This window comes from Canis aureus, chromosome 8, assembly GCF_053574225.1.
Source record: "Canis aureus isolate CA01 chromosome 8, VMU_Caureus_v.1.0, whole genome shotgun sequence".
Lineage (NCBI taxonomy): Eukaryota > Metazoa > Chordata > Mammalia > Carnivora > Canidae > Canis > Canis aureus.
Genome location: NC_135618.1, coordinates 7,866,768 through 7,882,442, shown reverse-complemented (window position 1 = coordinate 7,882,442; position 15,675 = coordinate 7,866,768). Strand labels below are relative to the sequence as shown.

Below are 15,675 nucleotides of genomic sequence, written 5' to 3'. Positions count from 1 at the left end.
CTAGTCCAATCCACTCCACTTCTTCAGTCTTCAAGTCTAGATGATAAACTTAGTCAAGGTATCCCAGCAGGTCAACCTTCCTAATCTTGAACTACACTCACCAACCGGCTTTCACGAAGGGTTTAGTTCTTCTCTTAAAAGACCCAGGCAAACCACCTTTCCGTGCCTGGTCCCCTGGGGTCCCCACTCCGGTCACTCGGGCTCTATTCTAAGTACCAGTAACTTTGTTTCCCAGAGATGTTCATCCTGCGAGACACCTATTCGTCTCCTTCAGAGGAGATCAATACGCAGATAGCTTCTAGAGTAGCAACTTTACTGAGGTCAGGGATCGAAGTCTTTTATCAAGAGGGGTGTCAAGTTTGTGGCTCTGACAACAATAAACCTTTTGAGCTGCCTGTCCTCTGAGGTTAAAGTTCCTCCAGGAAGAGAGATTTATTTTCGTCATGCAGCATTTAAGCGTTCCTCATCCTGGGTTGGATGCTATGCTGAATTAATCCTTTGCATCTCTATGACATCTCAGAGGTACCTCTGTTCCACGGTGAAACTTCAGATCCGGGCCTGTCTGGTTAATAAAGATTTCACTCACTTACTTCAGAAATAGGAATCCCCTTAGAATTTTAATAGAGGGTATTTTCGAGTCAGAAAATGCATTCTAGGAAGAAGTCAGGTTGGAACTGGCCACCATGGAGAAAAGAATAAACAAGAAAAGATAGTTTGTGAGACAAATGGCCCCAGAGTCATACGGCGTAATTTGGGGGAACCAAGCCAAATTCACTGTGCCACGGTCTACTTGGGGTTAAGCTTTTATTCCAACATGCATCAGGTGTTAAATCTGATTTATCTACACTTTGAACATATTACTGGCATCAATCTGATTAAAGAAACCATTAGGCTTCTAAAAATAGCATGAGATTGAGTTGGCACCTAGGAATACAGAGAAATTGGAAACCAGCGAAAGGATGCCCTAAGATCGATTTCCTGATTCAAGAAGACCTTCTCTTTGAATGAAAACTTATCTGGCTCCCTATTGATCACCTAAAGGGAGGATTAAATTTACACATTTGATTGTTATGATTTCCAAAGGGTCCAAATAAGGGATTGTTTCCACACTTTTAAAAATCTCTGTCCAAGCGGCAGAGGAGTGCTTTGCAGGCCTTGTGAGGTCAGAGCCAAGGCAACTGCAGGGACAGGCCCCCCAGGGAAGGCCTGCCACCAGCCATAATCCATAATCCACTGCTCGGGCAGGAAGGCCTTCCCAGTGCAAGGCCAGGACTCCCTGGGTCTGTTCTCAAACCCGACTTTGACTTCCCGAAGGCCGCCGTGGCTTTTCCTTCCACCACCTGACCCAACAACAATTAAGGGCGGCAGGACTCCCACGCCAGGAGGCCACCCTGGTAGGGAGGTAGTGGCCCCAAGTGCCTGTCTGGGGACCCGGGGATGCTGAGGGAGTGACGATGTGGGGCCAGGGGTGGGGAGAAGCACATGGCTCCGTTTCCCAAGCGGCGGTGGCCTGTCATCAGCACTCCAAGGGCCACCTCGGGAATAAATCCTGCAAAAATAATGTACAGAAGGATTTATATTTCTTTAGAGAGGAAGCAGAGTGGAGCGGGGGCTGGGGGTGGGGGTGGGGGCAGTGAAAGCACGAACATTCAGCGCAGCAGGGAGCTTTGGGACAAACCATTGCCTGCGTTCCACCTCCACCGACCTGGCTTAATTGATCTGGGGAGGGTCCCAGGCAAGGCGATTTGAAAAGGGGCCTTAGGTTCGAGCATCAGAATAAATCATGGTAGTATCGCATTATAAGACCCGTAAAATAAAAGAAGGATCCATGAGTCCATGATGATTTCAATAAATAATTGAATCTGGAAATAAGTGAGGAAGGAGAAAGAGCATTTCCTGGCAGAAGAAGAGTTCAACCCGGAGAGAAGGGGGGGACAGAGAAATCGCCACCAGAACAGCCCCGTGGTTGTCCGGGCAAGGGGCGCCGACGGATGGAACCCTAGTGGGGGGAGGACGCCGAAGGGAAACAGGGTATTGGCACGAAGGGTCTCCCCGAGACCTTTATTAATGACAAAGGGAAAAGGAAAACCCTGGAGGCTCAGCAGTGGAGCATCTGCCTTCAGCCCAGGGCGTGACCCTGGAGCCCCGGGATCGAGTCCCGCGTCGGGCTCCCGGCCTGGAGCCTGCTTCTCCCTCTGCCTGTGTGTGTGTGTCTCTCTCTCTGTGTCATGAATAAATAAATAAAATCTTAAAAAAAAAAAAAAAAACAACCAAAGGGGAAAGTAATACCTTCACGGTGGATAGCACTTGGCTGGCGATCAAGGTCACCACCGCGGGTGACAAGACGATCGCTGGCAGGTGCCTCCTGCCGCGGGGTCTGGGGGTGCTGGGGGTGCGGGGGGGGGAGTCTCTGTGAGGATGGAGGGGAGGCCCTGTGAGGAGGGAGGAGGCGGTGAAGGCAGACGGGGAGGCCAGGTCCCGGAGGCCCGTGTGCCTCGGGAGCCGGCGTGACCTCGGGAGCAGGGGAGGGAGGCCAGGGTGGGGCCGCGGCCGGGAGGTTAGGGCAGCACCGGCGAGGAAGGACTGTGCCCTGGGGCCGTCGTGCCTCCCGAGGCGCCCATGTGCACGATCGGGCCACCCGAAGTCTTCTGGCCCAAGGGGGACCCCCGGAAGTCACCCGGGCCCCGTGGGACAGGTCCAGGGGAGCTGGATGGAAAACGGGAGCTCGAGGCTTGTGGGGCGCCCGATCCACCCGTGTCTTGGGAACCGGTCACTCATGATGGCCTGGCTGTACCACGGTCCCCTCCTCGGGCCCCTCTGGGTCTGTCTGTGCCTTGGTTTCCCCAGCAATCAGAGGCAATGATTAGACGCTCCCGGAACGCGTGTGCCAGTCGGGTGTAGACGGGGAGGCGGCAGGACTGGGTGTAGACGGGGAGGCGGCAGGACTGGGTGTAGACGGGGAGGCGGCAGGACTGTAGCTCAGGCCAGAGGAGGTCGGAGGTCTTGCGAGGCCGAGGGTAAAGCAGAGAAGCGGGGGGCTCTGGATGGAGCGGGGGCGGGGGGCCCAACAGTCTTTTGACTGAATTGCGTCCAGGTGACCCTCAGGAGACCGAAGCCAGAGGCCCTCTGTCGCCTCCCACCATGTCCTCCGCACCCAACACGACTCGGTGGGGCGAAGGACGTCTCTGTGGTTACTTCGGCAAATAACCCCTTTTGAGGATACTCGTTGTGTCCTACGGTCTGAAAAAGTTAATTGACCAAAAATGAGCATTTGGCTCTTCCTTGCTTGCTGATCTGGCCCCAGGAGCCTAACTCTTCAGTCCAGGGAGCAACTGGGCAGCGTAAGGAAGCAGCGGGAGGGGCAGGTGCACCTGAGCTGGGCGCCCGCGAAGCCCACCCCCAGGGGGGCAGGGAAGCGGCGTCCAGTCGGTAGAGGAGGCCTTCGGCCGCGTCCTTCCCTTTCTGGCAGCCGGGCTCTCCTCACCACCTGGGCACCATCTGTAGAGCTCGCGGGACACCCCCTTAAAACGTGCTACCAGGTACCCTCACTTGCAGGTTAGCGAGTCCCGACACCCGGTGCACTCACGCACGCGGGTATACCCGGGGGGGGGGGGGGGGCAAGGCTTCCTCGCCTAGTGCCTTGCGTGTCACGTAGACTCAGGCTCAGCACTGCTGTCTCCACCACCTACAGACACGGAAGCCGAAGCTTCGGAGAGAGTAAGGAGCCTGCCCCGATCGCTAAGGTCAATACGGTCAAAGAACCTTCTCCAAGTCACGCAGTTTCTAGAAGCAGAGATGGCTATTTTCTCACCCACGTGAACACCCCTCTCCAGAGCGCTAAGGACGGAGTAGGGGACAGGGCCTTCGTTCACGTGGGATTTAGGGAGCCTCCGCTACGGGCCGGGATGGTCCACGTCTGTGGTCCTGCGGGCCAGGGCTCCCGTTGGGAGCCGCACACACCCCCCCCTGCCCCTGGAGAGTCTACACTCGCAGGTTCCACCAGCTTGAGCTTTGCCACCTCACAGAACCTTCCCTACGGATTTTGGGGCCCTTGGTGGTATCTCACCCTCACGACCCACCAACCCCGCTTGGCCCGCGTAGTTCTCCACTTCTTTCCAAGTAAAAACGAAAGAGGGGAATGGGTGGACGAGCAGCAGGACCGAGAAGTCGCTTTGTCATCCTCGGGTGCTAGGTACTGTCCGCAAGAGTCATGCGACCCCAAGGGGCTGCGCTGTGCCCATCACAGTTTCGGGTGGATCGAGCTTACTCTGAGTTTCTGGGAGGCAAGAGCTGTGCCCTATTCTTTGAACCACCCCCCGGCCCCCCAAGTTCTTGGTACCTTTTGGGGCAACTCTCAGAGTACGGAGGAAAACTGATAATTATTATTTTTTTTTATTTTATTTATTTTATTTTATTTTATTTATTTATTTTATTTTATTTATTTTATTTTATTTATTTATTTTATTTTATTTATTTATTTTATTTTATTTATTTATTTTATTTATTTTATTTTATTTTATTTTATTTTATTTTATTTTATTTTATTTTATTTTATTTTATTTATTTAGATAATTATTTTATACCTTACAACACGATGTGATGTATGAGTCACAGTCCTCCCGCTAAGAGCCCTCCCTGAGCGCCGCCCGTGTGCTGGGCGCGGTGTCGGACACTGTCCATCCCTGATCTCGGCCCTATCCCCGTGACCCGCTCGCTCTTATCACCGTCTTCTTAGTCCCATCCTGCAGATGAGGGAAGCGAGGCTCAAGGTGACCCGGCTTCTCCCCGGGGCGGGGGGGCAACTACTGGGGAAGGTTAAAGGAACTGGGGGGTCAGGTTGTGCCGCTCCTGGTTCTCCCCCCTCTGCCTCCCTCAACAGGAGTTGGGACCGACCAGGACGCGCTCTCTCCGCGGCTCTGACGGGACGCAGTGTGCAGGGAGCCCCTGGGGAGGTCTTGGGGAAAGCTCCCGGGGGAGCGGCCACGGAGCCTTTGGGACGGTGGCTGGGGAGCAGCGTCTCGACTCCCTTGCTGGCGCCGTCATGATGAACTAACTCAGAGTAAGAGAAGTGACAGGTTAACTTGCCTTTCATTTGTTTTCCGTAATAAATGGAATATTTCCTTGAACACTCGGAGCCATTAACATTTCAATGCATTCATGCTCTTTCTCTCTGGCGTCCTAATGGCAATATTACATAATTACACCTGCCATGGGGCTATCAACGCCGCCGCTGTCTGCGTGGCCACGAGCGCCGCTCCCGCCCTCGTCAGCCTGGTGGGTGGAGGAGGCAGTTGGCTTCAATTTTTCTTTTTTTCTACGCTCTCCTACCTTCTTTTTGCACATGGATTGCTCAATAGGGAAACAAGGCCAGTGAGTGAGTGGTGAGGGACTGGGTGGTATCCCACCCCCCTAAGTCCTAGAGCTCGTGACCCACCAACCCCGCTTGGCCCACATATTCTCCACTTCTTTCCAAGTAAAAGCAAAAGGGGGGAATGGGTGGACGAGCAGCAGGACCGAGAAGTCGCTTTGTCATCCTCGGGTGCTAGGTACCGTCCGCAAGTCACGCGACCCCAAGGGGCTGCGCCGCATCCATCACAGTTTCGGGTGGATCTGCAGCCACGGGAGCCAACCGTTGCGGCGTCCGAGGCGCTGTTCCAAGCGCTTACGTGTATTAGCTTCTTTGACCACCTACGACCCCGGGGGCTGAGTCCTACTGGCATCATCACGTCCACTTCTGACGAGGAGGAGCCTGAGCCCCAGGGACACTGCACAACTCGCTCGGGGTCACACTCAGGAGGCAGCCGGGTGCAGCGCTGACCCTGGGCCGTCCGACTCCACGACGCACAGCCCTCCGCACTGCATCACGTCGCTCCCGGGGACGAGTGGGCCCAGGCAGCTAGCCGAGGACGCTCCTGCCCAACCGGACCCTCGCCTAGAAACTGGTGCGGCTGCTGTGTTGGGCCCTTGGGTGAAGGGGAGCGCGGGAAGAGCGGCGCAGGGTAACAGCATGACCCAGTCCCCTCGTCCTGGCATCCAACCTCCAAATTGGCGACTTCGGTAAAGGCCCACGTGGCCTTCAAGAGCTGTTAGGTTTCGAACACACGAAGGTCTAAGCACGCATGGATTTTAACGAGCAAGTTTAATGCCCTCACCCTCGCTGTTGCCGTTTGAAGGTCAGGACCGAGGCCTTGTGCGGGTCATCAGGCGTTCCTGAAAAGCAGGACACTTTCTGAAGTGTCTTTTTTGCTGGCATCGCTGCTTTACGTCACAGGTGGATTTTCAATCAGGCTTCCACAAATGAGGCCCTGAGTATTTCTCAGTGCGTGTGTTAGCACACACCAAACCCCGGCCGGGCACACGCCACGAGGGGACGTAAGGCAGCAGCAGAGATGTGCGTATGCTCCCTCGGAAGTGGTACATCAAAATAATTATGCCGGTGCTTTTGGCCTTAGAAGCCCAAACCGGAGCTACTGATGTGGGGAGGAAAAGAGGCTCAGAGCAATATTTTAATTGAGAAAACAGGCGTTACCGTCAAAGAAATTGCCCTCTTTAATTCATTAAAAATTACCGCATCCCTTTCAAAGGAGGATAAAACTAATATTCCTTAATGCTTGCTCATCATTAATATTATGCCAATTATTGCATTACATTTGGGTGATAAATATTCAGAGGATAAATGAAGCCCACAAGATGGATTAATTCTCCAGCAGTACAAACAAAAACTTTCAATATTTTATATCACATAATTAAATGCTGTTTGTTGTTTCTAGAACCAGAACTTGGGACGTGTTAATTAATTGCTTCAAGAAGACAGTTAGACATGTCTCAGGGTTGATATTTGGAATCAGATATTTATAAACCCCGCACAAGCCCTGCTGACGAATTACACTTGCAGGATAAATCCTACCTGCAGAAGTCGGGGGGCACCATGCCATAAACATTGATCCTGTCACACAGCTCCAGTGCAATTGTCATGGTGAACCAGCCAGTGCTGAGCCAAGTGTTAGAGATCTTCCTGGAAGGAACAACAAGTCCGCAAGCTGGTAAAGTGATCATTACAACCATTACCGTCTTAAATCCTTTGGGGAGCGAGGCTGGCGTTTGACACACACCTCCTGTGTCTATCCAGCTGGCAAGTAGCTGGAACTTTACCAGGTAGGAGTCTCTTACCAACAGCCTCCTATTCCATGGTACGGTGACAAATGATATTCCGGTTCTATCACGGTGGATTCTGACACGAAAGGATGCTCAACGACTTCCACATCATCAAAGATGATGACCGGCGTGTCAGGATTTAAGTGCATGTGCCCACAGCCCAATTTCTTGTAAGATGACAATCCCCATGTGTCAACTCTTTCTTTATTAACTAGAATACTCGACTCATTGGAAATAGTCCTTGTTCCCCAGGCAGGCTACAGAGGGAAGAGCTTATTAAATATGTAAAAACACACACATGTGTCTGTCTGTTGATTGATATCTACTGATCGATCAAACAATCTTAGGATAAAAGCTTGCCTTCAATGAGACTCATTAACACGGACACCCTGATTTTTTTTTTTTTTCGGACAACCTGATTCCTGATTGAACGTCTTTCCGTAGGAAGCGTACATTCATTTGGGGAGGGGCAGGTTACCAGAGGAAAAAGAGCACAGCGATGGCGTGCGCTTAACTGAGCATTTGCTTTACTTTACCTCGGAATATCCGGAGCCCTCGAAAAGTTCTTTTCATTAGAAGACCAAATTGACCAAGTTTAAGGAATGAACCTGTGTGTTCCTAAATTCATTCATTTGCCCACTCATACACCTGTCCTCCGCTCCAGCCCGTGCCAGGCCTAAGGATGACTGTACGGTCTGATTTGACCCTCTGAGGATAACTCGGTCTACCATGCTTTGCTGCTGTGGATATTAATTTCAATTCTTCGGGGGCTGCCGCTTTTGCTTTTTTTCCCCCAGTGCTTATGGCATGCCTCATTAGCCAGTTTCAAACACCTTATCCCCAAGGTCAGACTGTCTGACTTTGCCCGGCCACAGCACCGTATGTGACGTGCATAACAGAGGTGCTGAGGAGCTTGCCCAGTTGCACTGTGCAGCGCCCCACTTTGAGGGGGAAGACTTTTTGTTAATCAGTTTGCATGATTTCCAAATCACACATGGACCAAAAAAACCCCACAAGAACCCAAAAAACCCAGAGAGGCATATTAAAGAGTCCTTTGTCTTGTCAAGTATCTGACACGAATGGGTGATAGAGTTACTCCTGGGTTCACGGCCTCCCCTCTGTTGTTGTTGAGCCATGTTGTTACTCATTTCAGCTTTCCATTCCATGGTACCCCACCTCATATGAACCCAGGAAGGGGATTTTAAAAGCTTCTAAAGATGGAAGTAGCATGAGTTTGTGTGTTGGCTGTTCCATCACTGGCCAGCAGCATGACCCGTGAGGCAGGTTATTGCTAATCTCTGAGCCCAGATTTCCCTGGCCTGGGGAGCTCTACTTCCCGGGCTACTCGGAGGACTAAATGGGAGAACCCTATAAGAAGTATCTAGCATGGTGTGTTGATACACCGACACCCCTTCCTCCTCTCTCGGTTGCCAGATTGGAGAAAATGAAGCAAATAATTCAGCCATTACTTTCAGTGTGGGATTTTTTTTTCTTTTTTTTTTTTTAGCATCCAATACTCTGTTATTAGCTCTGGTGTAGGATCCATCCTCAATCATCAGGGCAGTACGTATGAACTTCTGGAGCCTCTAGCCTAGATAGCTATTAGCAATCCTCTTCTTCCTCACTAGGGCTGAGTATTCATAAGAACCCTGGGACTTGGGGCGCCTGGGTGGCTCAGTCAGTTGAGCATCCGACTGTTGATTTTGGCTCAGGTCATGATCTCAGGGTCGTGAGATGGAACCCTGTGATGTGCTCTGTGCTGGCCATGGAGCCTGCTTGGGATGATTCTCTCTCTTTCTTCCTCCTTGCCCCTCTCACTCTCTATAAAAATAAAAAAAGGGGGAAAAAAGGACTCTGGGCCTGAAGGAGGGGGCGCAGAGCAGAGCTAGCTGGAAGAAAAAGAGGAAGGAGAAGGGGAGAAAGTCTCTTGCCTCAAGTTAGATTCTTCACCTGTGTGGCTGTGACAGTGCAACGGCCAGTTGTTCCAGACTCACACTGGGTCGGCGAATAACTGGGAGCTCCTGAGGCCCAGAAAGAGGCTACGTCCCTATGCTTTCAGAGTTGTCGGAAGCCTCAAGAGGGCTCTCCCTGTGGTAGAAACTCCCCGTTCCTTTGGCTTTCTTTTGTGGGATACGGTAAGGTAAGATTGGTAAGGTAAGATCGTTAAGGCACAGCCAGAGATACAGAAAAAAGGTTTCAAGGGTAAAATGGGGGAGGATACAAAGTGAAGGACGAAAGAAACTCAAGTGAAGAGTTCTTTAAAGTGCCACTTACAATTCCCCAGACTTCTTAAATAATAGCCTGTTGGGATCACGTGCTATCGAAATGCAACCGCTTTGTGCTGTCTTTCTAAAAAGATTTGAACTCTTTTTCCAACAAAGGAATATCTACTGTTTTTACACTTAATCAGCTATAATGAAGGAATATGAAGAGCTGTCATGTGCTTATTAGGGAAAATTATCAGATATTCTTTTATATGATGAAGTAACACACTGAGCTGATAATTCTATAGTGCACACTAAATTACAATTAAAGGCCTTTCTGCTCCACCAGAATCTCATTTATAATCTCTATGGAAATATTCTTCCTGCAGTTATTTCATTTATGCTTCCTTTATCTAATTACTATAATATTGGTTCTGAATCATATTTTCCTAATATACCCTTATTCAATTATAAAGTTATTTTCAAGTACAGTTACTTTCTAATATCAAAGAATACCACTTGGCCATCTTCTGTCATTTGTCATGCTTCTTAATTGCAGATTTTTCCTGAGCCATTTTCCCCTCTCCACTTTTAACGGTGAAACTTCTATAAATCAAAATCTATTGAATTATCCTGGGCTTTCTTTTTTTTTTTTTCCCAAAATAATAGCCTGAAATGAATGTCCTGATAATGAGATGTACAAAATTAGACCTTCCACATTTTGTGTACCTGTAATACATCTTCCTGTTTGACTGGGTTTCAAGAAAAGCAGAGAGAGAAGAAATACTCTTAGACCCCCAAATGTTTTGTGTTTTAATTTTCAGAAACATGTTTGTCCTGAAGGGCTATTTCTCACTTGGTTCTTTTAGCTTGGAGCAGCCAGGTTAAGAATGTGGACACATGAGAATATTGAGTCAGTACAACATTAGCGTCTTTAAGGCAGTCTCCTGAAGGGAAGAGGCATAAAGATTCCAGAAGTTTGGCACCCTGCAAATCCAGACGTGTGATCCCCCTGAAGAGGGAATGTATGGATCCTAGTAGATGGGTGTATGCCCGTGAGAGGCCCAGCAGCCAATCCACAAAGACAGACTCACTGAACAAAGTTTTCAGTGGTCAGAATTTAATAAGCTTAGTCAATGGGGTATGTCTCCACGTGAGTGTGTTTCCTACAGATCTAAGTGACCACAGGGTAGAATGATGGTCTGCAAGTTATCAACTTAAAAAAATCCCTTAAGAAGATCCAGAGCAATGTGTAGTTATCTTAAATAGCTTAGACTGCAGCAGTGTTTCAGGAATTCTTAAATTTAGCAAACAACCATTAAGCTGAAAAGAGGGAAAGTGTTTTCTATTGAAGAGTGTTGCTACTTATTTCACATTTTCCAACCAGCAAAAATGAAACTGTAAATAACTCCTCTCATTCTTCTTCCCTTATAAAATGCTCTGCTGGTTAAATAACTCATTCAAGTGAGTGACAGTCTCTCTTATTTGCGGTTTTTAAAGGGCAATAAGTAACTGGATTTCATAATGACCAGGATCCCCTGTGTGATCTACTGGCGAGGCTAACCATGGAGTCCCCTGGGCCTCTAGGGAAGGAGGTCACAGGGTCAGCAGCCAGCCCTCCCCACTCTTCTGTCCACCAGATGCCATGCTTACCCTTGCCTAGATCTGCTCTCAAATGGTCACAAGGCTTCCAGGATTCAAAAAGAAAGGTCTTCCACACAAAGAAGTTGGGGTGAAGGTTTGGTCCTCCTCTAAGACCCTGTTCACTGACAAGGAGCTGCCCAACCTAGCCTATCCATAGATTCAGTACTTCATGATCTTCATTTCGTTTATCATGTGCCTTTAGTTTTAAGAAATCAACTCAGCAACAGTTTTTGTAAGGGAAGGGGGTAAATTACATCACTGAATGTATATTAACTATAAAATTACATAGTTTAGGATGAAGAACACAAATTTAATCATCAGACCAGTCCTATGAGCCTCGCTGGTCATTATGCCCTTTTCACATGTCAGGTCCCTGCAAGGTTGGATAACTGGTCCAAGGCCACACAACTAGTGAAGGATAGAGTCAGAATTCCAGCCTTGGGCTGTGTATTTGGACTACACTGCACTACCCCTTGGGATACCTAGCTGTTCTTTCTTTTTCACCTAGATCGGGCCAGCTCATGTCCCTTCATCTTGGCCTCGTCAAGGGCCCTTCCTTGCAGCCCTCCCAGCTGTAGCCACACAGGATTTTTCTCCAACCCCCTGCATGTTCTCTCACCTCAAGCCCTTGTGCCCATAAGGAAGCTTCTCTCCCCTTCCAGCTCCTTGTTTACCTGGATAAATACTTATTGGTCCTGGTCTCAGCCTAACTACATCCTTTTGAGAAAGCCCTTTCCTCATGCCCCCATCTCCTAGACCAGTGCTTTTCAAAATATTTTGATATATAATGAGAAATACATTTTACCTCATGATTGAGCATATGTGTGTGTGTGTGTGTGTGTGTGTGCATGTATGGTCTTCATTTCACTTTATTTTTTAAAGTGTGTAATTCAGGGGCACCTGGCTAGCTAAGTTGGGAGAGCGTGACACTCTTGATCTGGAGGTAGTAAGTTCGAGCCCCACGTGGGGCGTAGAGATTACTTAAATAAATAAAGCTTAAAAAAATAAATAGGAGTACCTGGGTGGCTCAGTCGGTTGAGCGACCAACTCTTGGTTTCAGCTCAAGTCATGATCTCATGGGCCTGAGGATGAACCCCTGTGTCGGGCTCCACACTCAGCGAGGAGTCTCCTTGAGATTCTCTCCCTTTCCCTCCTCCCTGTCCCTCCCCTGGTCATGCACACATGTGCTCTTTCTCGCTCTCAAATAAAGAATGAATGAATGAATAAATAAATAAATAAATAAATAAATAAATAAATAAATAAATGAAAATCTTTAAAAAAATTAAAGTGTGTAATTCAGTGTCTGTATATTCACAGGGTTGTGCAATCATCACTACTACCTAATTCCAGAACATCTTCTTATTTCCCAAAACCCCTAGATGTGTATCTTTATAGGTGCAAACAGTTACTTCATTTAACAATGGTTTGCCCTACTTATTATGGGTGATGAACGCTGATATTGTCTGTTCTATTCCATTCCATTTCATCCCATTCTATTCCACTACGGGAAAAAAAAAAAATCTTACAGTGATTCATTACATTGGTGTCATGTGCCATTACCGCGCTATGCCTGATAGTTGGGAAAACAGCCCTAGACTACGGCGGATCCCTCTGTTCTACATGTCACGGCACCATTTCCTTTCCCTTGCATGACCTTTAGCACGTGGGCCACTACCTGGTGACTGCCCACCTGGTAGCACTTTATATCTCAGGAGGGCAGAGCCTAGATCTGTCTTGTTTTCGACTATATCCCCAGTGCCTGGTCCAGTGGAAGGGTAGCTACTCAGTAAACATCAGTGCACTGGAGAGATGGTTGCTTCGAAAGGGAAAAATAAATCCGTCCCCTCCTTTTGGTTCGTGTTCACACAGTACAAGGAAGTGCAATAAAGCGATTATCTTGCACTTACTACCAGGGGAAGCCAGCAGCTGTGTAGCCTGCTCCTCCAAAATAGGGACTTGGCCTTGAATGATCCAGACAGTGTCTCAGTGCTCCATTCATGTCGTCTTATAAATTGAGCAGCCGGGTGGCCGGGACCCTCCAGATGAGCTCTATCAGTGGCCCGAGCAGGGGGGCCCAACAGAAAGCCCCAGCAAAAGCTTTGCCTGCAGGGAACCGGCCAGCAGCGCTGGGTCCTCGCCCTCCCCAGGGGCCCTACAACCCCCTCCCTCCGCCCGGCCCTTTACCTGTCTTTTCCCGTCTCCTGCTTGAAGAGCTCGTCGAAGTGCAGCATCTTGTGGCGCGTGGTCATAAAGGCCTTCAGCCGGGGCAGCACCTGGCTCAGGAGCTGCAGGTTGTTGTAGACCTGGCCCTTGCCGTCGCGCCGCATGTAGCTGCTGGGGCCCCAGAAGATGAACACGGTGCCCTGGCTCACGTTGAGCAGGTCGTGGCGGTTGCGGAGGATCCTCTGGATGCTGGAATGCGCGATGACCCGCAGGCTGGTGCGGTTGCCCACGTCGCGCCCGTAGCCACGGGTCGGGGCGTCATTCATGCGGATGACGCACTCGGTCTGGTCTATCTGGGGGCCTTGCCGGCTGCGCAGCAGGTGCCCCGAGCTGGTCACCAGGGCACAGTCCCTGCAGTGCATTTTCAGGGGCTAGAAGGCAGAGGGAGAAGGACACCGTCAGCAGACCGCCCTCGCTTGGCACCAATTCTCTCCCAAACTGGGGACAAGGAGCACATGACAAGAGGGACAGAGGGCTTGTGTTGACCTGTCAAACACTGGGCTCTGGGCTTTACTGATATCGAGAAACCAAATCCCCACGTCAACCCGCAAGCTTGCTGTCACCGCCAATCTACAGGTGGGAGTTCTCAGGCCTGCAGATGCGGAGAAATCGGCCCAAGGACGCAGAGCCAGCAAGTAATGAAGTCAGGCTCCAAACCCAGGTCTTTCTGAATCCAAAGTGACCCCACATGAAGTAAAGCCTGTGCGACAATTCGCTGTGACACTAGCTTGGAAGCTCTTAACTCACCGTATTGAAAGTTAAGCGAGTATCAATATTCTCGGATGCTGTACAAATATGTTTATCCTAAATAAACATCGTCTAAGAATCACACGGGGAAAGACATGCAAATCGTAATCCCTCGGATGCTGTAATTTTGAAATGACAACTAGGAGAGTTGCTCCCATTCTAAGAGGAAAATGGGGGGAGACTGACTTGGTCCATCTTCAAAAATAATGTGTAAAAAAAAAAAAAAAAAAAAAAGGCAAGCCTCAAGCTCAGAGCTGCAGACTCCAGCCAGCAAACGCAGGCCCCGTGGAAGCCCTGGCCGGGTGGGGCCCACCGGGGACAGCCACGGTGACAGTGCGCATCTCGGCACCTTGAACCGATGCTTTGCTTTCTGAATGTTCCCACAAATTAAACATTCCCAGTCCATGTTGAGCGAGAAAGATCTCCGAGTTGCTGTTTGAAGATGGTGTAATTAGGGCCTGAGGCCAACGCCGGCAAGTGCACAAGAAAATGACGATCAAGAATGGTCTGAAATGGGCTGAAGGAAAGTTGCACGGGAGGTCTGCCCCGAGCCCCTGCCCTTCCTCCCTGTCCCCTGGCTGCCTGGGGTGGTGTCAGGAGCTAGAGCCAGTTTCGTGCTTCTAGTTACTCTGAGCTTCCTGAGCCAGAGCTCTGCCCCCGGAACCAGACCAGGGCACCTGGGGACAGCCACCTCCCCCACTGCACAGTGGCCGAGGGCACCGGCTCTGGGGCCGACAGGACAGGTCCAGCCTTGCCTCCGCTCCCTGCTAGCTGTGGGGCTTCGGAAAGCCACTGCCCCGCTCGAACCCCAGGTTTCTCATCTCCGGATGAGGAGAGTCAATGCCCCGTCCGACCTTGGTAGGGTTAAAATACAGTCGTAGACCGGGCCGTTTGAAATTGCCAATATTTGACCTGCAAAACCAGCAATCGAGGGGCCTTGAGCCCAGTCCTCGCCATAGGAGCCGCACGGTGGTCATTCGGGAATGACGACTGGGGTCACCTGTCGGGGTGAAGTGGTTGCAGGCCCTCACGACGTCAGGACGCAGTACTTCGGGTTGATCGTTGACATATAAGCTTACGAAATGGGGATTCAATCATTGCAAATTCTCATCATTCACGTGACCCCCAGTTGCTCTTAGGTGACAGGCTCTATGATGGGCAGCAAGATGGCCAATGGGATGAAAACACGGAGCCCTTCCCAGGTTACGCTCTAGCGAGGGACGGTGGCTCAGTAAGGACGTGCAGTAGAGTGCGACAGGACGGGGAGGGGGACCGCGTGGAAGTGTTAGTAAGGGGGCTGTTAAGAGGGGCCAGTTTGGGTGATGAGAAGCCTCCAGGCGCTGTTCCGAGCTTTTTGTACAACTGCATTAAATCTTCAAAGAACCCTGTAAGGACGATACTACGCTATCACCCCAATTTTACTAATGAGGATATTGAGGGATAGAAGAGCAGGGAACTTGCTCAAGGCCCTACAGTTAGGAAGTGGTAGAGCTGGAATCCAAGCCCTGGAAATCAGACCGCAGGGCCCATGGGATTAACCCTCATGGAACCACATAGAATAAACAGAACAAGTGCCATGAGTTGGCGTCTTAACTCATGGCCTTCTTCCTTTCCTCTCTCAACCCTGCTCAGTGATGCTATTAAAGATTCTATTTATTTATTCATGACAGACACACACAGAGAGGCACAGGCACAGGCAGAG

General features: G+C 50.0%; 1 protein-coding gene across 1 annotated transcript in view; it reads right to left on the bottom strand.

Annotated features, from left to right (window-relative positions):
- The window catches only part of ST6GALNAC5 (ST6 N-acetylgalactosaminide alpha-2,6-sialyltransferase 5), a 170,548-nt gene that overhangs the window by 13,874 nt on the left and 140,999 nt on the right, over positions 1-15,675 (bottom strand). The window contains exons 3-4 of the mRNA XM_077905089.1: positions 13,188-13,597; positions 6,908-7,015 (exon numbers count right to left, since the gene is read on the bottom strand). Coding sequence (XP_077761215.1) covers positions 6,908-7,015; positions 13,188-13,597 — 518 coding nt within the window. The remainder of the gene's footprint in view (positions 1-6,907; positions 7,016-13,187; positions 13,598-15,675) is intronic.